General features: G+C 34.0%; 2 protein-coding genes across 21 annotated transcripts; both read right to left on the bottom strand.

The window, feature by feature from the left end:
- Window positions 1-3,836: 3,836 nt before the first annotated feature.
- On the bottom strand, window positions 3,837-10,197 carry TRFL8 (TRF-like 8). 18 transcript variants are annotated; one of them, XM_090311783.1, is made up of 10 exons: window positions 10,016-10,186; window positions 8,703-8,785; window positions 7,772-7,928; window positions 7,368-7,423; window positions 6,407-6,473; window positions 6,020-6,239; window positions 5,602-5,863; window positions 4,524-4,748; window positions 4,388-4,444; window positions 3,837-4,202 (listed from the first exon to the last, which is right to left on the bottom strand). In XM_090311783.1, the coding sequence occupies exons 2-10, from the start codon at window positions 8,754-8,756 to the stop codon at window positions 4,011-4,013; spliced, it is 1,290 nt and encodes a 429-aa protein (XP_090167909.1). In that variant the 5' UTR covers window positions 8,757-8,785; window positions 10,016-10,186; the 3' UTR covers window positions 3,837-4,010. The 18 variants fall into 18 exon arrangements, with proteins under 18 accessions (XP_090167909.1, XP_038881570.1, XP_090167908.1 ...); XM_039025642.2 differs by having other exon boundaries at window positions 6,401-6,473; window positions 10,016-10,154; XM_090311782.1 differs by lacking the exon at window positions 8,703-8,785 and adding an exon at window positions 8,126-8,202 and having other exon boundaries at window positions 6,401-6,473; window positions 10,016-10,136.
- A 1,018-nt stretch (window positions 10,198-11,215) lies between these two features.
- On the bottom strand, window positions 11,216-22,386 carry NAP12 (non-intrinsic ABC protein 12). Of its 3 annotated transcripts, none has more exons than XR_016528425.1 (14): window positions 21,617-22,386; window positions 21,448-21,524; window positions 20,353-20,634; window positions 19,470-19,533; window positions 19,231-19,377; window positions 18,975-19,009; window positions 17,101-17,174; window positions 15,688-16,586; window positions 14,996-15,292; window positions 14,179-14,652; window positions 13,273-13,421; window positions 12,683-12,989; window positions 12,365-12,498; window positions 11,216-11,635 (listed from the first exon to the last, which is right to left on the bottom strand). XR_016528425.1 is itself a non-coding variant. In XM_039026652.2 (14 exons), the coding sequence occupies exons 1-14, from the start codon at window positions 21,847-21,849 to the stop codon at window positions 11,479-11,481; spliced, it is 3,312 nt and encodes a 1,103-aa protein (XP_038882580.1). In that variant the 5' UTR covers window positions 21,850-22,386; the 3' UTR covers window positions 11,216-11,478. The 3 variants fall into 3 exon arrangements, 2 of the variants coding, with proteins under 2 accessions (XP_038882580.1, XP_090167904.1); XM_039026652.2 differs by having other exon boundaries at window positions 12,683-12,972; XM_090311778.1 differs by having other exon boundaries at window positions 12,683-12,972; window positions 20,353-20,604; window positions 21,617-22,369.
- Between the last annotated feature and the right edge of the window lie 810 nt (window positions 22,387-23,196).

Genomic DNA, 23,196 nt, shown 5'->3' with positions numbered 1-23,196 from the left:
TGTAACATATTTCAAATATATATATTTTCCTAATAAAGCTTAAAAGCAATTTCACAAAACCAAACCCATTATAGTTCAAATTTCCTCCTATCTCTTTTATACTTCACAAATATCTTCATTTACCATAGTAATTAATTAACAAACTACACTATTAAAGCTACTCTTAGAATATATTATATAATCAAATACTACTTTATGACATATTTTTTATAACGTATTGATTCTTTTAAAACCCTATGTTCATCCCTCAACATGGGATCTTATTTTACTTGGATGTTTATCAAGATTTTTTTTTTTAATTGCAAACCAAAAAAAAATCGTCAATTCAAATACAATACATTAGATAAGATAATTCTTATTATCTCAAAGGTTAGTTTTCATCAATTATAATCTCAAGGTTGACTGCCTTTGAATTCCCATCACTTGTTCACCGACAGTTTATCCGTGCAATCATCATAAAATTACCCTACTTTTATTTTATTTTTTAGTACATGTTATAATTTTAATATAATTATTAGCCAATTTGAATAGGGAGCCTTAAAGATTTTTTTAAGTGTAATAATGTAGTGGAAGGTGAAGAATGAAAGTTAAAAATCATTTGTTGAACTAAAAACAAGTTACAAATCACGATTATAAAAATCATTTCTTCTATTAAAAATGAAAGTATTACATGTAAAGTATTTTGAAAAGAAATAGTAAATGCCAAACATGTTTAATTTTCGTTTAGAAGGAAACAAAAGATCCAAAATCATAAAAACTTAAGCCTAAAAAAATCACAAAAACTTAAACCTAAAAATGTTATCTAATAGAATCTCAGCAGTGTTCTTTAATATGATACCCCTTCAAATGCATGTTAAATGATAGAAATTTATTAGGTTTTTTTTATTATTATTATTATTTTCATATACATTATGTATGGGCCAGATATTGGCCCAGGCCCTTTTTAATGGATAAACGTGGGCTTAGGATTTAGGGGTTGACTTATCAACGTCATAGGGGTAGCATCATTACTGCAAGCCCACATCTAATACCTATTGACCCTTCTATATTAGGATACATAGAACATAGAGAAATTGTAGAATATGTATTTTATTTTAATATTTTACTTTTAGACATTCTTTTTTTTTTTTTTTTTTTTTTTAGAAACTATGTTTAAATATTTTTCCAATTTTTATTTTAAAATTAGACATTTGTCTAGTCGTCCCTAGAACATGAGTTATGATGTCAAAATGAACATAGATTAGCCAACGACATAAACCTTATACTATCAAACTTGAGATTAGAGATTTGTCAAAAAAAAAAAATCTCCTAAATTTTAGGTATTGTAATAATTTAAATTTTGAAAGTTTGTAATCATATCAATTTTTACTTACCATTACACAATCGAAGTCATGATTTATTTTCAAATGATCTCATCATGATCAAATTAGCATACAAATTATTTTTGAACTATATATATCATCCCAAACCCAATAAACTCTAAGAATTCGTAAGTTGACGCTCATTATGTTCTATTAAATCTAATCAGATATATAGTATAATGATCCTTGCAAGATTTGTACCCAACAAACCTTATCAAATATTCACCCGAAAAAATAAATAAATAAACCCTTTTGATATTCCTTACTTTAAACTAAGATTCTTAAAAAATCTATGCGGCCAGAGAGCAGCGAGTCAAAAAACAAGGTCAAAAACATTGAATTCATTGCACAAATTTAAGATGCAATTTTCTAGAAAAGATAGCAATTCAAAGCTATTGAGATGTAAATCTCAATATTCAGTTGTGGATGCCCAATAACAGTCAGCGAAATGAAGTTATTTGTTCGAAACCATTTTCAAATATCTTCATAGAGTGTGTATAATGAATCAGTCCCAACATGGTATTCTATTCATGCTGAACAATATGACAAAATGCATGCCACTGAAATCTAATGGAAAAGCTAGCTGAAAATCATTGGTTTTATATCATTTACTAAGATCCTGCTAAAAGTCTTTATGAAGCTTTACTTTGGCCAACATTTCATTCCCAGAAAGCAATTTAACTGAACAGTTCCCTGTTTTGTCTAATCCAATTCTGCTTCCACTTTCTCAAATTTCAGTTAGTGCACAGCCATATAGCACTAATAAAAGGTTGCTTCAACATGATATTTTATTTGAAGTGGTGATTGGCTGCAGAACAATGTGAGATGCTACTACTGTTTGTGTTTGTAATTTATAAATTGACATCACTAAGCAACCAAAGCAGGAAACATCATTATGCCTAGCTGAATTTTTAGGTCTTCGTAAAGATATCCATTACGAAGGTGGATGTTCCTTGTTGAGGCTGATAAAGCAGACCAAGAATAACATTTCAACCATAATCATTAGTTAATTAAATAAAGCGCATTGGCCTTAAGACTTTATATTTTGTCTAGCCTTCTGGTGGAGACTCCATACTTCAATTTTTAATTCTAACTTTTCAATTATAAAACCACTAAGGTATTTTTTTAATATTTGTCATCAAATCTAAGAACTTACCTATTGTGCTATAAATGCTGAAGCCTTATGTCTGATGTATCTAAGTGTACGAAACTCGAAACCCCAGGATGAAGTTCTTAGTACTTATCTTATCAATTATGATATTGAGCTATGCTTGCTCCGCAACTTCAAGAAGGATTGCTCTGGGAGGACTTCATGAACAAGGAAACCGATATTTCTTCAAGCACGCACAAACAGCTGGAGAAAACAACAGCAGAAAGAGCAATTTCAAGCACCCAGAAAGTGGCATTAGCAACCATCACTCGTTGCCTAGAGAGTATTTCAACGACTCGCAAGGAAATGACAATAATAATGGCAATGGTGGAAGTGGGTAACTCTTAACTATTGCAAATCCAGAAGACCAATATATAGTATTTCATATAGTGAACCACAAAGATCCTACTTTTTGTTCTGCTTTTGATGTTCCTATGTTCCAAGGAGTAGGCTCGGTATGAAATGTAATCATTACCTTGTCTAGAAAATCCAAAGGACTAATGATGAGGCGGTTATACATCAGAATGAGAATAGGATGTTCAAAGATGTATTATATTTTATACAATTATAAATTATAAAATTAATCAAAATTAATTTCAATAATTAATTTTTATTTATTTATTTATTTTTATTACATTAAGTTATTAAATTATTAAATTAATTTTAAGTTACTAAATTTACCCACTGGCCCATGATCAATTAAATTTTTTATATTGCATATTTATATTATCCATTAAATTATTAAATTAATTTAAATATCTATGTTCTTTCTATTTTTTTTATAGTTTTGTTAATTTAAGACTTGACTAGTTAATTGTTGAATATCAACTATAAGCTTTATATATACAAAAGAAGTTGATATAAACTAGTTGATTTCAAATCATCAAACAATATTTTAATTTTCTTTTTTTAAAAAAAAAAAAACTAGAATTATAGATTAAAACTAAGAAGTACATACTTTGAATCAGAGTAATAATCAATTTGCAAAAGGTTGAATTGTAAAAATATACTTACCTCACCCATAAGTGAGTAAGAATTAGTAGAAGATACGAGAGTGGTTGTGTTCTTCAGTAGAGGCAAACATTAGTAACCATGGAGATGGGAGATATTCGCTCAAGGTGTACGCTGATTTCTCCTCCATCCAAGCAATTAGTTCCAACTTGACTGTGACTTCCTTTCCTCGCTGCAATAGAATCTGAGGGCCTCTAGCTTCTCAAGAATTAACAATTGGTATTAGGAAATGTACATGATCTAATTTATGACTTACCTAAAAAATGCAACTTAAAAAAAAGGGGGGGAGGGAACGAGGGAAGGGAAGATCATAATTTTCAGTTAATTAGCTCCGTGGCTTTTATAATGGAAAATTTTCTTCCCAGTTTCAAGTGCATATCATCATTACAAAAGGGTCAAACAGAAACAGAGATCTTTTTACATCTTGTAAGTATTATTTAGACTTCCACTTCACTGCAAAGGAATTTCTGCTGCTTCCAAAGTCGATGTCATTCATACTTCTTCCGCCCCCAATTGAATGACAAAGAGTTACTTTCAATAAGATGCATGGGAGGTGTAGTTGCTTTGACTGATTTTGGACTGCGCTCCTTTGGGTACGGATATATATTGGCCAGTTCATAAACACGTTGGAGCAGGGACTTTGGCAGCGGACGTGAAGCATGTGACTGCTTCCGTTCAATCTGTATAATTGAAACAGAAACGTAATTGAATACCTTTTCAACTGACCAAAAGCATCCTAAAATACTTTGCATACATAAGATTCACCGGAGTTGAACAAGAACAAACAAATCATTAAATAGTTCATCTACGGTATGAACAATTCACATTCACTAAAATGGCAAAGCATAAAAGATGAAGGGCTCACCCCTTTTCTGTTCTGTATGTTAACACAGCTAGCTCTCAGAAGATTTCGCCATTTGTCCTGCAGGGGCAAACGAGATAACTAAAATTCAATGGATAAACGGGAAGTTAATCAGGATGGATAGTGTATGGACAAATACCCTGAGATCTATAGGTGTGCGATGAGGAGAAGATGCAAATAGGTGCTTCTTTATTTGAGTCCAGCGGCCAGTTCCATATTCAGCGATTCCATCAACTAATCGCATTACTTCTGTAAGGCTCCACATCTTCTGGTGCCTCCTCCTATCATACTTTTTACATCTTTTAGTAGATGAATAAACATTTTTACACTCAGTTGCAGAAGATTCATCTTCAGATAGAAATCCCTGTAATTTAGAATGAAAGTACTTAACATTCTGAAATATTGCAGAATTAGTTCCGTGTATTTGGAGTCTTGAGCACAGACAAATACAATAGGGAAAAAAGATACAGAGGATTGGGGAGGAGGAAGATAAGGAACTGAATTAGCAGGGAGGAGTGGCAGAAGACCAGAAAGTAAAAACTGCACAACAGAATAATGCATTTCACCAGTCAGTGAATCAGTTCTGCAATGCCCCCAGATTTAAACAAAAAAAAGCTTGAGGGTCAACGCCTCTTAAATTACCACAAATCTCAAAAGCTTTGAACTCCCAGGATGAGATGAGTTTAGTCCCTTCTTAACCCACCTCATATTTGAGGTCAGATTATTTCGAAATCAATCGAAAGTTATAAATACAATATATTTTGAAGCTCTAATTTTATACTCAAATAACAGTGATGAATATTATCATCTGAATTATAACTTAATAGGAACCAATCAAAAATGTGCCTATACATATTCAACAAGATGACGATAGGAATTATAGGAATGGTTCAATAGATGGAGATGAGCAGAGCTCTAGCAAACTTTAAAGTTACTGCAGGAAAAGACAACAAAAAATTTCCATTTACAACTCATTTGTGTAGACAGACAAAATTGAATGTGTTAAAAGAAAAAGGAAAAGAAAAATAATTAAAAATAATAAAGAATATGCATGCATGACTTCATTAAAGTCAATCCAGCTTTAAATCGAGAAAGACTTTGGGCCAAATGAACCATTAGAAAAATGCATAATATATGAAAGGCAAATAAGACAATGAAATCTCAATGATAGTTATATTAGCAGGATGAAAACATATCAAGAGAGAAAAATCTCATACTGAAACTGGAACGTGCTTCTTTGGATGTCTTCTTTGAGATCGAGACTGCACTGGAACAGACGTACCACAATGCAATTCACTTCTAGGCGTCAACATTTGTACCTCATGTCTAATATGATTGGATTCTTCAGTAGACGTCACTTTCAGGTATTTATCTTTTGTAGGAGGTTTTCTCCTTCCCTTGTTATTTTCAGACTTTGAATCTGCAAATTCTTCAATGTATCTTCGAGTAGGCTTACGCAATCTCCTCTCCCTTGAACAACTGGCAAGTTTGTTTGCCACAATATCACCCTTCACATTTTCATCAGATAAATCGCCATTTTCTATATAGTTTTCATTAGTATTGAACTTATGGATATTTCTATTATCAAGTATTGTATCACAGATGTTGCCTTCAAGTGGTGTTAGTGTTACACACCTACCTTTGGTCCTCAGACCAGGGGACAACTCATGAGTTAAACCTCTCTCAACAGGTGTATTATTGAATTCATCCTCCATTACCATTGTTGCCGACAATTCTGATATACCAAAAGCATCAGTATCACTCCTGCTTGGTCCCTGAGATTTACTCGCTGAACTTGAGTTTCCCAATTGTAATCCTCTATTCTGTCTGAAAGAATTTTCAGCAACTTCGGCATCTGTGCTTTAAGAATACATAATTAAAGATGAGGAAAAACAGGGGTAAAGAAAGAAAGAAAGAGGGGAAATCGAGGCTCGAAATTATTGAGAAGATCTACATATGAAATTTGTTAACACATAACTACACAAGTTATATATATAATGAGAAGATAAACTTCACATGTACTTGACAGATTGTTTGTTGCATGGAACTCCCCTACTTCATTGGCATCATCCAGCAGTTGATCAAGATCCTATAAAATTCCATCCCACTTCAATCAATTAAACTATAAAAAAGCTAATATAAATCAGTTATAACATTTTCCAGTTTATTCTTTTTGAATTTATTTTTCCTTCCTCTATAGGAAACCAAAAGGAGGAATAGATAAAAGGGGATAAGAAAATGCCCATGGAAACCAGGGATTTCGGACAAGGATCCTAATTGGCATAAATCAAGTAAATGTCATAGTGACCAAAGGCCTTGGATAAAGTACACCACAAAAATTAAAATATCTAACTAAACTCTGAAAAACATACAAAGAAATGTGAGAGTTCTGGAATTCTTTTCTTATTCCTCTCAGACAAATGCCTCCAAAGAAAAGCCTTAACAGGTTCTAGCTTTTCCCTTGAAAGGATTTATACAAAAGAGTTGAACTACAGCCATCTATACTTCCTCTTATTTGATCCTCAAAGGTTGAACCTTGCTACCACATCCAAGTACTAAGAGAAACCTCAAATCCTTGGAATAGGGAAGCATCATCATAGTCAAAGAAAGTAACCTTTTTGTTCGTTCAAGTTGGAAGGAGGGCTCCAAGCCCCTTATATTTTTAATTAAACCCACCTTTCTTCGACAATTATCAAAAGCTTAGGGGGAAGAGATTGGTTTAACATGTCCAGAGCCAAGAAAGGCAGAGGTCCTTTGTTGAGTAATCATTTAGGTCTAAAGGGGACTAGTGGAAAGAAGGGAAGTTAGATTTACAGAATTCCAATGGGATTAGAAATTGGCTGTTGAAGGATCAAAAACCAAAAGGCAAGGACCAAATGATTCATTATCCTTGTAACACAATATAGGCAATACACCCGTTTTATGACATGATGAAATGATCAATTGGCAAGACACGAAAATATCATTAAAGATAGAAGCATACTCCAAATTTAAGTTCATGTTCGCCTCCCTGCTTGCTATTAGAATCCAATCCACCTTCTAGATAATAAAAGAAATTGGCCAGGATTAGATCACTTGCTACTGTAAAAAAAATAATTGGAAAATAAATTTAAAATGTCTAAGCAGTTTGTGTTGAACTTGATAGTTGGTATCACTATTTTGGATTTGTCCACATACAAGGGAAGGTTTCCAAAACATATTCACCTCAGACCAATTTAGAGTCGCGGACCCTTTCTATATCTTGAACTTATAGGGAAAATAGGATAAGACTACAGTTTTCCAACAAATGGTAATGAAAGAACGTGGATGGAGGAAGCCTAAGGAATAAAGTGCAAATTAGCACTAAGCCACCAATAAAAGCATAAGGAGTGGATCATAGGAATTCACCCCCGTTTGTTTGTATTCCATAGCCAAAGTCGCAAGAGAAATCTTGAACTCTCAAGCAATTTCCTAAAACATGGTCGCTTTTAGGCTCCACAAGTAAATCTTCAACTTCATTTGAATCATTTAATGGTGCAGGAAGAAAAGGTCCCTCCACTCTTACCTATGAAGAGAATAAAAAATTGTTGCAAGTCAGAAAGATAATATCTAGACAAAAAGAATTAGGCTAAAATTGTGATTATGCAGAGAAGTATATCTTATTTTACTCTCTCTCTCTCTCTCTCTCTCTCTCTATATATATATATATATATATACACACACACACAGAGTTCTGTACAGTCCATTTACTATAGAAGTTACCATGGAAGTCACTAGAGGAATGTTTCCAATAAAAATTGTTTGTCCATGCATATCCCTACAGGTTTTCCAAATAAATCCTGCAGATGCATATAGGGTATAGGATTTCCTTCATATATATGCAGGAAAAAAAAAGGTAATAAAATTGATATTGGGATAAAAATTGTTAAGGACCTACAAAGGTGCTCATATTATCTTTGTTCTATATATAGTAAATAGAAACCATTCATTGATATTATAAAATGGAATACAAATGAAGAAGCTATCGGAAAATAATTACAAAGAACACCTCCATTGGTTAACAAGGATAGACAAGTAAAGGTGCTCTTTTTATCATGTTATCAAAGGTTAGATATTTACACAATATGGACATAATGATACAAAGGAAGTTTGGAACCATGCATTGTATCTGTCCTCCATCATAACAAAAATTCTCCAATAATTTAGACTTAAAATCAAAATCATTCACGCATATCAATGTTGGAAGGATGAGACAAGCAATATAAGGTATGCATCCAAGGTGTTCAATGAATAAGATTTAGATGTAAAAGTTATTTCCTGATAATAAAAAACTTCTCACCCAATGAGATTTCATATTTGTGAACTTCTGGCAGAAATGCACTTCTTGATCCATAATTTGTTTACTTTTAAGCTCAATCAATCCTACATGTCCTGATACGAATTAGTAGCTCTAACACAACAAAAAAAGGCATACGAACATAATTATTGCTGTGAACGAGCATCAACTACTGGGATAAAACACTTCATTGAAGTCTTCTACTTTCTTGTCTGAATATGTCAGGACATGATACCTTCAGAGATATTAAGTTGAGAAGGCACACTACAAGTTCGTTTCTTTCGAAATGGTGTAACTCACAAGTTACGTTTGAAGAAGTTTCTCATCTTTTGGATCAAACTTTCAGGTACAACATTAAGGGATAGAGACGTTCACAAAATAATCACTAGCTACTGCCTACTATTCTTTTTAGCTGGACATCAACCATTATAGAAGTGGGGATCAAACCATCGAGATACTTTATCCACTCAACTAAGCTCTAATTGGCAATCATTAGCTAGCATTGATAGTGAATATAGTAAAATACAGTTAACGCTGCAACCAGTCACACCACATAACTAAAGATATATCTCCCTAAAATCCTTATAGGTAACTACTGAAACTACGCCTTACTTATACATGCCTATGCTTTCACAATTACCATACAGAACACGTTGACCCACAACATGCAATTTCACATGTTTAGTAATTGAGTGCAAAAAGACCGACATTTTGAAGAATTTAAAATGTACCAAGTTATAAAACTAAATCGGTCATTAATAATAATGATAACGCAACATAATCAAATAATAATAAGTACTATACACGTCTCCTAAATAGAATAAAATTCATATCCTAATTTCTGCATTAGTTGCACAACCTTCAAATAGTCATGAAAAGCAAAAGAAAATGATAAGAAGAAACTAAAGATTGACCAAATTTCACAGAAGAAAGATTCTCGGACAATGATTGAATATAATACAGAAAGGAAAAAGATATAGTTCAGACAGAATAGAACTTCAAATTTCGAATTCCGAGGTGAGGAAAATGAAATATCAGAGTGTGGAAGTAAGAACGGAACAAAGGACAGGTGGAATGCACGGAGCTAATCAGCACAACACAATAGAAAAGGGAAACAATACAGAAAGGAGGAACTTATGATCCTTACTTTCCATCATCATCACCCGGAAGCCAAACATAACAAACAATAAATTAAAACAAACTACAGAATTCATTGACTCAAAGCTATGAATCAGTAAGCTGGCAGAATCTAAAGCAGAGAGTAATAGAGAAAGCTAGAAATTCGAAATTCGCAGAGGAAAGGAGAGGAGAAGTACCAGCGAGGAAGCTGAAGATCAGAGCTTAGGTTGAAGAAAGGATTGGGAGAGTGGAAACCGGAAAAATAGAAATGTGGTCTTTTTTAAAACCGCCAAAAAGGCCGATGGGGGAGAGAAGGACAAGGACAGAGGAGAATTTTAATTTTAATTTATGCGGCGTTTTCGCTCACCGGAATCCAAACGTTTTCTGTTCCCCTTTCTCTTACTCAATTTATATGCGTTTGAAATCCGGCTCCAATACCCGTGGATTTCGTTTGCAGTTTTACGGTTTGACTTGGTCACGTAACGTAACGTTACCGTTTTTTTGACGCCGTTGAGACGGTTGTGGTTTAATTTAACATGATAAGGTTGCCGCGTCGTTCCCATTCCGTTCGGCATTTCTTTTTCCTTTTTAACTTGTCTAAAAATTTTTTAGATAAATTCAATGGAATATTTAAATACACACCAAAAGAAAAACTATTTTGAAATGTGTGATGTTGGGAAAATCATTTCAAGACTTATACACAGTACACTGATACTGTACCTAAGAGCTTTATAATATATGTTTAATGTCTCAATGTTAAAGTATTTCAATCTCTCAATTGATGCGACAATTTTAAAATAAATTCTATTTTAGTTCAATTTCGAAGAAAAACTCTTTGGTTCTTTGGAGATTTTTTTTTTAAACTACAATGTAATGAAGTAAATTGATTATAGAAAACTTCACTACTTTTCACATCCAATATAAAGATTATATTATGGGTAGATAAGAATAAAGTTAAGTATTTTTTTTTTTCTGACAATATGTAGCATTAGAAAAATCAAACCTCTTGAGGCCAATGATACAAGTTTAATGTTATTTGAGTAATATTCATTTTAGCAGGTAATTATTTTTGTAAGAATGGATATCATTAGAGTGTTCATTTTAACTTTTTATATCAACAATCTTTTTACCTTGAAATTTAGGAATCAAATTAGAAACAAAATCTTTAAATCTAAAACAAACCAATCTCCCTTCTTTTTTTTCCTCTTCAAATCATACAATTTGGAGATGCGAAAAAAAAAAAAGGAAATAAAAGGAAAGTATGCATACTTTTTCTTGTCGAACAAAATTCAAACTTTTTTACCCATAAGAAAGACAAGTATATTCTATATTGAAAAATCCTGGGCACACAAGAAAGAGTCATATTTGAGAGAGAAATTGGCATAAGACGTCGAGCCTAAACTCCAAAATAGAATCCCAAACTTGATCATAACCAAAAGCTATACATTACATGGTAATAATTTGGAATTTTCACGTCAGTTGGCTGCTGTATTCAAGGGATAGGCATTAAGCTACAACAAGTAATGCCCTGTATAATCTATGTTGAAGATTTGAATCTAATTTGTACAAATCTACTACAATTTTGGCCTTCAGTTCCTACTGCTATAAGAGATTCATGCTTACGAACGAAACTCGGGAAATTAAAGAACTAACTAAAAACTCATTTCTTCTTGAAAGTGATCATGAGAAAGAAAGCAATGGCACGGCTGAGTAAGCCAAACAAAATGAGCATCACTAAACAAAGATGCCAGTCGTGAAGATCGTACCCATTTTCCATCAGTGAAGTACAGCGAGTTATCAGCCATACACCAGAATACCTGACAAGACATAGGCAGATCACAACATAAGTTTTTCAAAGGATAAAACCTATTTTCACAACACAAGTTGTTTGCCTAATCTCCAATAACCAGCAGAAATCACAGCCACTTTTCTACGACTTTTCGAGAGAGCAGAGAAACCAACCCCTCCCCCCTCCCAAAAAAAAAAAAAATTGTAAATAGTACAAAACGTTAAATTCTATCACTCATAGGAGTCTATCAATGATAAAAATCACTCCTATCACCGATAGAAGCCTATCAATAATAGAAGACTATCACTGATAGAATATAACTCACTCAATTTATCATTATGAATGAAAGAAAGTAAAAAGACAATAAGAATTCCCTGTCTTGATCATGCACGGGCAAGATGCATTCCAACACATTTTCCAGCCAACTTGAAACTCCCAGCCCTCGAATTCATTTTAGATGTAAACTTATAGCCTGGTTTAAATTCTTTGAAGTCCCTAGATTTCTGAACCAACTGATGATTTTTATTACCCATTTTCAAGACAGTCTAGCATTTGTTTTCAACGTGGATATTGTGTATGAATCTAGTCACGATGACAATATTGACTGTGCATACATGTCGAATATTTCTTACTAGCATTTTTTTTTTTTTTTTGGTCAAATGAAAATTGAAGTATTCTAAATAGACTGCATTCTTACAAACATGCTAAACAGGCTCCTATATTCTGGACAGAACGGGAGGAAGTGGATACAAATTACCTTTCTGCATTTGCGATGACGAAGCCTTCGAGTGCCCACTTAGGGTAGCAAAAATTTCCTAAATATTTGACTATTGGACTATCTTTATCTTGGTTTGCAATAAGGGTCAAAACTACAGGAAGAAGCACTGACCACTGCAAGAAGAGGAATTACGATATAGTTAAGGAGAATCAATTTTTTGTCCTCAAACCAAATAATGAACACTATATATCGCACCCAAAAGGCCAGAGTAGGAATGCCTATTTCTCAAAAAAAGTTACAATGCTGCAATCCTAATTTTCATGACATTAGTTGGCATTGTCAATTTCGAGGACGTACCAATTGGGCAGGAGCAGGTTGAAGGTAGATGGCAAGTGCATAGGCCATTCCGGTGACACAGTACACCAGACAGACTAAAACAACATAGTTATCTGTAAAGGATGATCTTGGATTATTGAAGAAATAAAACATAGACAGATAAACCAGTGGTTTGATGATTGTATTGAAAAGGTCAAGTGTGTCTTTTGAGAGAAAATGCGCCAGACTGCTAATCCCTGATGCACTCTCTCTCCAGTACTGTAATTTGTCAAGGGAAAATGATCTCAGTGCTGCGATCTTGCATAGGAGGGCTGCAAAAAGAGTAGGGCTGCAAATAAGCAAAGAGCATGTGACATAAGACATATAGTGGGATGAACTTCTAACTGACAGTAATCAAGCATATAGACTATGCATTGTCTGAATTGTGTTCGTGGAGAAGTTATTACTTGTTAAGGCATATAATCAAGTGATCCTAACTATTAAATATATGTTTAAAAAGAACCTACAGGCCTATGATTAATGAAGACACCACTTTCATTGGTGCAGTAATCAAGATAAACAGTAAATTTAAAGGCATTTACAATCTATTTATTTCACAACTGGCAACTCACAAATAGCAATGACGGTGAAAGTATAGCCAAGGGAACCAAATGTTTCATCGTTCACTTTTGCAAGAGTTCCTAAGCAGGCTCCAGCAAGTAATAACATCAAGTAATCAGCTAACTGAATTCTAGCTTCTCGCAGTCGCTGCTTGCTCACCCTGGCAAAACAAGAAAACCCATATACAAAACAATTACAATTATTTAAGAGGGAACCAAATGTTTCATCATTCACTCTCATTGCGTTATAATTACTTATAATTCTTAATGATTGTTTGCTCCCAATAGAAAAATCATATGAACAAAAAACATAATTTATAATTTATAATTAAACACGTATATAATTCTCGATGAATGTTTACAAGTACAGGCGTATATACATGTACATGTGTAGAATATTGTTAGGCCTCCAATTGTCAAGACATATTTTAGGAAGGAAAAAAAGAGAATTATGCAGGGATGAGCTAATTTTTGTCAGAAAGAGGCGCATCTGTACAGATTGTTGGTAGCCCTTTTAGGTTGAGAGGTTTTTATAGGGTTTTTCTGTTGCATTAGGGGTCTTGTGTTTTATGTGTTTCTGTGAAAGGCTGTGAAAGGTGCAGCAATAGGAACAGCTCTCTCAAATAGCTGGGAATTTGTGTGTTGCTTTGTCATTTGCCTTTAGACTATCTTGTTCATCTTGGGACTGTCTTCGGAATATTGTCCTATTTGCTGGGGAATTTCTCTGTTGTTTGCTATTATTGAGTCTTTGCAGGAAATTCGATGTTAGATACCTAACAAGGATTCCACTAAAGAAGCATTCACTTTTGGACTCCACTAAAGATATTGAAATTCTTACACTTAAGGCTTATAATCATATTCAACTTTCATGCTGATGCATATAAAGTAGACTGATGCAATAGTAGTTCTAATGCTTACCTTCCCAAAAAATACCTATACTGCCGAGCTATACCAGGAGTTCTTCGATTAGATAGATCCTTAGAGCTTAAGAAGTTCTGCTGTAAATGATCACGCTGCAGTTCAACATTGAACTTCATGTCCTTCCATAAATCTCCAGCAAAAGATTGTTCTTCAGCTCCATCACCAGGTTTTTTTCCTTGAGTTGAACCGCTCGCAGATGTATCAAAATCACATAATTTCAGCATGTCAGGAGGTACTGGATACCCATTATGAAGCATCCACCGGACAGGAAGCTGTTCGTAAGTCACTCCTTTTGGCTTCACCAGACCCTCAAGAATGTCAATGAAATGGTCTGGAGGATTAACACGCTCTGGCACTGTGATCCCTATACCAGCAAAGTACTCTTCCACTTTCTTTACAGATCCATGATATGCAGTAAGCCCACCCTTGGCGAGAAGTATCAAATCATCAAACATCTTAAACAACGAATAGCTGACTCCACAAAAATGAAAATGAGTTTATTTATGATTGTAGGACGAAATAAGGCAAAGTAACAATAATATTGAATTAATAAGAGTGAGAAAGGGAGAACCAAAGAAAAAAGTTAAGAAGAACCCATTTGGAGGGAGGGGAATTGTCCATGAATTACCTATGATTTCAAGGTTTTGATGCCACACACACACACACACCAAAAAAAAAAAAGGGAAGAAAAGGAAGACACCTAAATTCAGGTAAAAAATAATTATGTTCTATATTTTAAGGATATTGAACAAGTATCGTGAGGAATGGCAGTCTAAAGTTCCACATAGGGTTGGTGGAGGGATGCTATTCATACCTAGGTTGGTGAAGTACCATGCAGATGTTCACACCTTCAAGGGCTTCCCGCCGAAGTGCACGAAGAAGTAACTGAGAAGATGCACTGTCTAGACCAGTGGTTGGCTCATCCAGGATCAATAATGAAGGTTCCATGACCATTTCAATCCCAACATTAACCCGTTTCCTTTGACCTCCAGAGATTCCTCTTTTCTCCACTGTTCCAACAAGCGAATCTCTCACTGCTTGTAGTCCCAAGGACTCAATAACTCTTTCTACCACAAGAACTTTATCAGGTTTTGGCATGTCAGCCGACAGTCTACAGAGTCAAAGGATTCATCAGTATGGAAAAATCAATATTTAACCAAAATATTCACATTTGTTGCTTCAACAGACCCAAGCCACTGGTATAAATTTAAATTTTTGTAGAGGGTGAAGGGCACAATTGAACATTATCATTCTCCGACTTCACTGTCACCAGCTAGAATTTTACAGTTAAATTAAACAGAGCATGCAACCAAGGGCAACAGTGGAAATTAGTTTCGGTTTCAAAATGGTTATTTGTAGATATGAAAACCCAAAAATTAAAAAAGTTAAAGATAATTAGATCCTGACTCCTGAAAACTGCAAAGCACTCTAGTCACCATTCATGTTATAGTGCAGCATAAGAATATGATTTGATATTTAGGTCAAGAATAATGAAAATTCACATACCTGCACCTAGCACTAAATCGGAGGTTCTCCTCAACCGTCAAATTTCCATGCACTATATCATCTTGTGGTACAAAACCGATAATTTTCTTATATGAATAAATGGACTCGGGTTTTCCATTTATAAGAATTAAACCAGTCATAGTGCACCCAGTTGACTTCCCTGCCAAAGCGGTAAGAAATGTTGTCTTCCCTGCCCCTGATGGACCCATGACCGCTGTAACCCGACCTGGCATAATCTTCCCTGTGACACATCTCATTAGATGCTTGTTTTTCCCCTTCAATGTCAGGGTAAGATCTTTGAAAGCTACTTCAATCACAGGCCTAGTCTTAATTTCAGTATCAGTGGCCATCGAAATCACTCCTGAGAAAGTCAAATTTTTGTTTTGCTGTTGCATTGCTTTCTCCTTCTCTAGCTGACCATAAGCATATTTAAAAATTTGACTGTGAGTATGTATTTGTTTGCCTTTTGGTGCATGCTTTTTTATATTTTTATCTCCAATCTGCAAGTTAAAGCCTTCATTGCTATTTGGATTACTATCAATGGACTGCAACATTTTTGTAAGGTTATTTTCCTTTTTCTTTCCTTTTGATGTGGCAGATTGCTGCTCCGATGCACCTGAACTGCCTGGATGCACGGGTGGTAATTGACCCAAACCTTTCAACTGATCTGGTTGCCTCAATGATTTTTTACGAGAAAATGTCCGTGACAATTGTTCTTGCAATCCTGTTGCGTGCTTCTTGGCAATATCTTTGGCAGATTTCCACCTTTCACGAGCTTGTGCTGTTTCTCGAGCATGTCTTGCAGCAGCTTCCCTTCGTTTTGCCTGCCTCCTTTCCCGTGTAGTAAGAACTTGGTCAGAACAATTATAAATTATCAGCAGCAGAGTACTCAATGCAACCTGCAAAAATGTGAACAATATCAAAATACAATGTTGACGACAAAGAAGAATCAATGCAATAGCATATCATACTAAAAGTAATTTCTATTAAATAACCTGAAGGACATGCAGAATAAGAGGTTTTGACAATGCATAAAATGGTTCCACAAATTAATAAATTAGTTATTCATTTTATGGCAAGAAGCGCTCCAACCTATAACTACACCAAACATAGAATGATCATGAATGAAAATAGTCATTTAACACGATTGAAAGAATGGTTATTCGAGTGCAATGTGAGGAACTTGTATTGTTCTAATCTTAGAAGAAAATTAGTATGACATCCAGAATTACAAATGAGAAGGATATCTACCTACCCAGCCAAAACAGCATGTATCCAATCAAGATTTGATGTCAGCTTTCATTCCAAAGCATACAGAGGAGGGGGAAAAACAAAAAACAAAAATAAAAACTAAAACTAAAACTAAAAACAAAAACAGAAACAAAAAGAAGAAGAAGAAGAAGAGTTGCTTACAATGAGGATAATCCCATAGGCATGTATATTTTGGTTTGCAGTATTTGGATTGCAGGTTGCCAACTTGAAGCATGCTGCAAACCATTACTAAAGATAATTTATTGTAATCGAGTGAAATGCTTGACTCCTTATATGCTCAAAATATGATTTAAGATCTATCAAATAAAAGCTAAGAACAAATTAAAGTAGAACAAGTTTAATGAAAAGTCAGATATTCATTCAACATTTTCTTCAAATTTATGCAAAGATTACAAGTTGGGCCAAACAATATTTATTCACATATAACATTGTTAATGTCAAGTTCTCAAGCTGGTACCTAGATCTTGTGGATGGATAAAATGATTTTAAATATCCCAAAGTCTCCTAGTCAGAACTTCTGAAGCCTTTAATTCAGGGGAAATGAGTTTCTAAGTAAGAAAGTCTGCTCATCATGGATCTTTTTATTTTCCATAAACAAGCTATTCTAGAACAAGCACAATAAATCCTTAACAGTGAAATTTGGATATGAAGCAGAAGAGGAAAATATTATTATTGGGATTAGTTTCTATAGTATTTTTATCCTTGGATACTACTTTGAGAATTTCTTGAATATAATTCTTCATTCTAATTGCTAGTTATGTATCTTACACAGTTTTGGTTGGCTCTTTGTTCGGTTGGTTCTTTGTAATCGTTGAACATAAATAATATATTACCATTAGATCATTATGTTTCCCAGCTCCTATATTCTTAAATCTCCCAATTTTGTCCCTCAATTTTGTTTATTCTATTTGTCTCAGTACCCTATGCCTAGTTATCATCTAAGCTAACTGCATTACCTCACACACCATATGGCATCCATTCTTCTGTATAACCAAAATCAACTGTCCCGAAACCAAATTCTGAAGATTAAGTTCCAGTCCTAGTTAACACTTAAAACCTTCTCTAAATGATGTCTCGCCAACTTAATATCAATATCGTACAACAGTACTAAAAACCATAGAGCATGTAGACCCCTCCCTACTGCAGGAACATAAAGTCAAACATAAAGCCAAACAATCACCAACTATCAACCACTCTTTAGAATCCCTTTCATTGAATTTACCATGCTTCATCTACTGTTACCAGAAGTACACTTGATAACCAAGACATCTTGCAACAAAACCTCCACCATCATTTAAGCAAGCAACAAATAAAAATACAAGGAATTTATGAGTTTACAATTTCCTAAATACTTTAATTTCATAATAGCATCTAAAGGCATTAGATAGGCATTCCTCTCTCCCCATTTTTATTCATTATCATGGTCAAAATCCTTTGCGCACTCATACTTAGAAATAAAGGAGGAATCATAAAGGGTTTTAAGTGGGAAATTAAATGGTCGATCTCATTTGTCTCCAATTCATTTCATATGTGTGTGTTATATTATCCTTATCCAAATTGTTTGAAAGCCACGTTGTGTATGGGCCTTTTTCAACTTGATCTTATCCTTCTTCACTTCCCTTTACTCTCCTAAGACTTAGATTGGTGTCACATTTCCAATCCAGAATAGGTAAGGGTTTGAGGCCCTTTCATTTTGGAATTTGTAAGCCCCTCTAATACTTTGTAAATCCTTTGTATTCTTCTCTTTCAACAATAATACTGATAAATTTCCATTTCAAAATCTACTTACCATCAACTTCATCTCAATACTTTTACAATTATATTTCTCCCGTGTCATACATCATATTATGCAACTTCCATTACAAAGAACCCACAATAAATGTTACGCAAATAGATTGAACTAAAAGGCCTCACATACTTCAGCAGAATTAGCTTACTATTTAGTATTTAATATCATTTCAATTTTCAAGTTGATAACAAATGGTACGCCACAAGAATTAACTTGCACGACTTACGTTGTTCAGAAGTGGAACCCATTCTGCAGTAATGCCTAACACAGAAGTAGGAACATAGATTAGATCAACGACACTATGAGAATAACAGCAAATATCACATACTAATGCAAGCTAGTTACTAGGAAGTAAGTAAATATCAGATACTAATGTGAACTAAATTAAGCTGTTCTCTGATTAAGTTTTAGACTCTTGCAGTTGCAGATATCAAGATGAGATACGTGACTAACAGTGTGAGTTCACAGATGAGGATTAATACCCACTACTGCAAGAAATTCTGCTTGTGGTAGTAGGGCAGTATGATCCAGGAGAACAAAAAATTTCACTGCTGCTTGCAACATCGGCCCATAAATCTGCTCCTCCACAGGTATGATTAGGTTGTCCAGGAGGTATCTGGTAACTATATCTGCAGATCATATCACAAAGTTGAAAGACATAGACCCAATATAAAATTCAGTAATTTAAACAGAAAATGACTTTGACAAGGGATGAACTTACGGATCACATGTTCCAGTTGTCTTATTCAGCTCTGCAAGAGGACAATAAGATCCTAACGGGCAAGCTTCATTTACATTTTGGGGGGAAAAGTGAACGTATAAGGTGCAAGTTCAAATATTTCATTCAAGATTTTCAGAAAAGCTACGTGAATCAAATTATAATGCAACCCACAATTAAATTGTCAGAAATTTTGGGAAAAAGAGACTGAATAAAATTATAACTTATAAACAGCAAACCATCAGAAATATTTAGTCCAGAGTACATCAAGGTATTGTCCTAGTTAGGGAAATACAATGAAGTTAAATTTGTAGTTCAAATTCTTCTATAACATAACCCACGTTTTTAGAAACATGAATCAAATTACAACATAACCCACAATGAATCATTAGAAATACTGGCAGGAGCTTGAAAGTTAAATGCCAACTCAATAAAAAAATAAACTGAAAAATATATTTTGTAAACAGAAACAAGAATATTCATTGATATAATGAAGGATGCTCAACTACATGAGAGCAAATAAAGAAAAAACTTCAAGCATGCCAATACAAGGCTAGAACCAAATAACATCATAAAGACTAAACTCTGTTGAAAAAATAAAACTGTCAAAAATATTTAGTTCAGAGTACATCAAGATATCCTTCTGGTTAGGGAAATACGTTGTAAACATAGTTTATGCTCGTAAGTATTTTATATATTTGCTCACAAAATTTCATTCTTGAAGTATGTATTCTACACCTTATGGTTTCTAGTTATTTGATTTACAAATAGTAATGAGGCTGCGAAAAACTGTTGAGAAAGAAGTACTTATTGTAAACAGGTGTGTTTCATCAAGATCAGAACGAGGGAAGAAAAACAACTAAAGGTAATTTAATCACATACTTACGTATCATGCATGTAAGACCCTGAGGACAAAAGAAACCCTCACAACAAGATTGACAGTCTTCCCTTCTAGAAGGAACATCTTTACTTTTAAGGTCAACCTTTTTGTTTTTGCCAACACTGCAACTCCAACCTGGTTCACATCCATCAACCCACGATGTTAAATTGCAGTTTTTGTTAGGTTTTATGTAAGTGTACGTGATTCCTGAATTTGGCCCCCTCGTGCTGAAACTGCTGAAGAAGAATCTAAGCTCAGCTGCAGTACACAGTCGTTTTGTAAGATCTCCTGTTAAGAAATTAATATGGAAGAAAAGTTGTAAGATGTATGGAGATGCTAATAAGAGAGGAATAAAATAGAAAAGAAAGATGATATAAGTGAATTCAATCAATTCAACTTGTTCAACCCTTCTCATTTGATTTTATAACGAGGCCTTGATTATACATGAACAGACAGCCAGTGGCATCTAAAAGAGAGGAATATGTCATCTGCATTCTAGTGCAATAACTATTACAATGCTTATTTCATGATTTTGAGTTCGTAGGTAAAATAGAGAGCAGTGAAAGCACGAGAGCATTATCCCCCAAAACGATTCAACCTATGCTATGTCCGGTCCTTGCATTTTTGTTCCATTTTCAGTTTCATCTCTAACAATTGATATATAGCTCTTATGCTCACCTCTGTTAAAAATTTTATTTCTTTCTTTTTTTAGGGTTGTATTGTATGCACCCCTAGAAAAACTATATATCAATTGTTAGAGAACCTATCTTAGTAATTCTTGAACCTTTTTTTCTTCTAACGAATAACGATGAAGATCATTCAAATAAGTAAGAATACCATATCTGTGGAAAAGAAAAATACAGATCAACAAAGACACGTTAGCTACACTAGAATATATACAATTTTCATTTTTTCCGTTATCCTAATCTTTTGAACCAGGTCGACCACTCATCAACCAAAACATCTCTGTGCAGTTCCTCCCACATTAAAGACTAAAATGACATTAGATGATACAATCAAAGATTATACACAACATACAGTGTTTAGCCTATAAACTTTATATAGTCAGAAAGAATAAAAACAGAACTTAGAATATTTTACCTTTCGTCTTTTTAATACACGAAGTCAAGAAACCAATGTTGCCCTGATAATTGAACGCACCATTCCAATCGGAATCCCTAGTAGAAAGCAGAGGGGACTATCGAGTTAAGAACTTGAATACAACAAAAAAAAAACAATAAGTAACAAACTAGATCGCCTGAATACGCACAAATCCTTTACACAGAAAGCCCAATTTGTCCCAATGTCATTGCCCATAATGCGTGTCATATTCGTTAGCCGACCATTAACTATCTGTGTGATCGAAGAAAGCAATGCCGAGTCACCATTCTGACGGTAATCATCTTCATCCACACAACGAATGGTCGGAAATCGACTTAGAACAATGACTATAAACAACAACATAAGAGATAGACAGCATCCGGTTATCTTCCTTACACGCATTTCCTATAGCTTAAAATTCCCCAATAAAAGTTCGCATATATAGCTAAAATTACGATGATTCAAAACCATGGCAATGTAACGGATACTCCCTCTAGGTTTTCATCGCCAATCAGCAACGCAAAGCGATGAGGAAATTCCGAGTGATGCAAATAGTCGTACAAATGCGACGATAAAGGGAAGGAGAGGGAAACAAAGTGGGATTAGGCAGGTAAAAGAAAGAGATCCATAGTGGTTGAGTTGAGAATAGAGGGAATGAAGTTAAGGGTATCTGAAAATGCAATTGGGTTGAGGAAGAAGAAGCTATGGAAGTTGGAACTGCAAGGGAGGTGGAGAAATCTGAAAGACCCGCTGAAATTAGGTCAATGGAAGCCATGGAAGTTTCAAAGGAAGTCCTGATTTGGGGATGAAGAAATGGCGGGGAGGAATGGGTGGCTAAATTGATGGAGAGAAGCAAAACTACGCGAGAATTTGAGAAGAGTGATTTTTTTTTTTTTTTTTTTAAATATAACTAACGATTTTGTTGATGCAATGTGGCGCGAGATGAGCAACAGCTAGTTGGACCAATATAACCGCAAGAACATCCGGTTCAACCACTCGGCCTCGCCCGACCCAGGTTATATATTTTCATTTCAAAAATATTAGATTTTAAATTTTCACATTTGTATTTAACATGGGTGTTCAAAAAACTCACTAGTCCGACCAATCTATACTATCCAACAAGTTAGGTTGGATTTGGTTAGATTTTTTTGGGTTGAATATTAAATTTTTATTTTTAAATCGAGTCTCAAATTCTAAGAATTCTTGGTCGAATTGAGTTGACTCGACCCAAAATTAATATATATATGTATGTATGTATATATATACACACACAAATCCATCGCTGCATCAATCTCTCCCTTATGATTGATCACTACCTGCACTACTGCAACGACCTCAAAATCCAAGTCACCAACGTTTAATAAGTCTTTAATTTTTAGCGTAAAAATCAATTTATATCCTTAAAATTTGAGATTGTGTCAATTTAAGCTGTAAGCTAATAATTCTAAACCCTCTATGTTATGTTTTATTCAATAAACGATATTTATAATTTTATCAATTAAATCTCTAAACTTACATAAGTGAATCAATTTAGACTATCGATTAAGATTTATTTGAAATTTGTTTAGTTAATAATAATTGTTAATTTTGTTAAATTGATATTTGTAGAAATCTACACACGTGTATGAATTTATGCATTAACGATTTTCAAATATAATATTAATAAAGTTTCTAATTAATTCACTTATTACAATTTATAAGTCTAATTGAAAAAATTAAATATTTTGCATGATATTTTTTAAACTAATT

Source organism: Benincasa hispida, chromosome 3, assembly GCF_027475165.1.
Source record: "Benincasa hispida cultivar pf3 chromosome 3, pf3_genome.v1.1, whole genome shotgun sequence".
Lineage (NCBI taxonomy): Eukaryota > Viridiplantae > Streptophyta > Magnoliopsida > Cucurbitales > Cucurbitaceae > Benincasa > Benincasa hispida.
Note: the sequence above shows the minus strand (reverse complement) of the source record. Positions and strands in the feature narration are given on the sequence as shown.

Coding starts and splice junctions, on each gene's coding strand:
- TRFL8 (XM_039025638.2), bottom strand. CDS start 8,756: ATGGATCAAGAAGTGCATTTCTGCCAGAAGTTCACAAATATGAAATCT. Junction 4,749..5,601: donor AGAAGCACGTTCCAGTTTCA/GTATGAGATTTT, acceptor TCTAAATTACAG/GGATTTCTATCTGAAGATGA. Junction 4,445..4,523: donor GCACACCTATAGATCTCAGG/GTATTTGTCCAT, acceptor TTGCCCCTGCAG/GACAAATGGCGAAATCTTCT.
- NAP12 (XM_039026652.2), bottom strand. CDS start 21,849: ATGCGTGTAAGGAAGATAACCGGATGCTGTCTATCTCTTATGTTGTTG. Junction 17,175..18,974: donor GGGTTCCACTTCTGAACAAC/GTAAGTCGTGCA, acceptor AATGGTTTGCAG/CATGCTTCAAGTTGGCAACC. Junction 14,653..14,995: donor ATGGTACTTCACCAACCTAG/GTATGAATAGCA, acceptor TTGTGGAGTCAG/CTATTCGTTGTTTAAGATGT.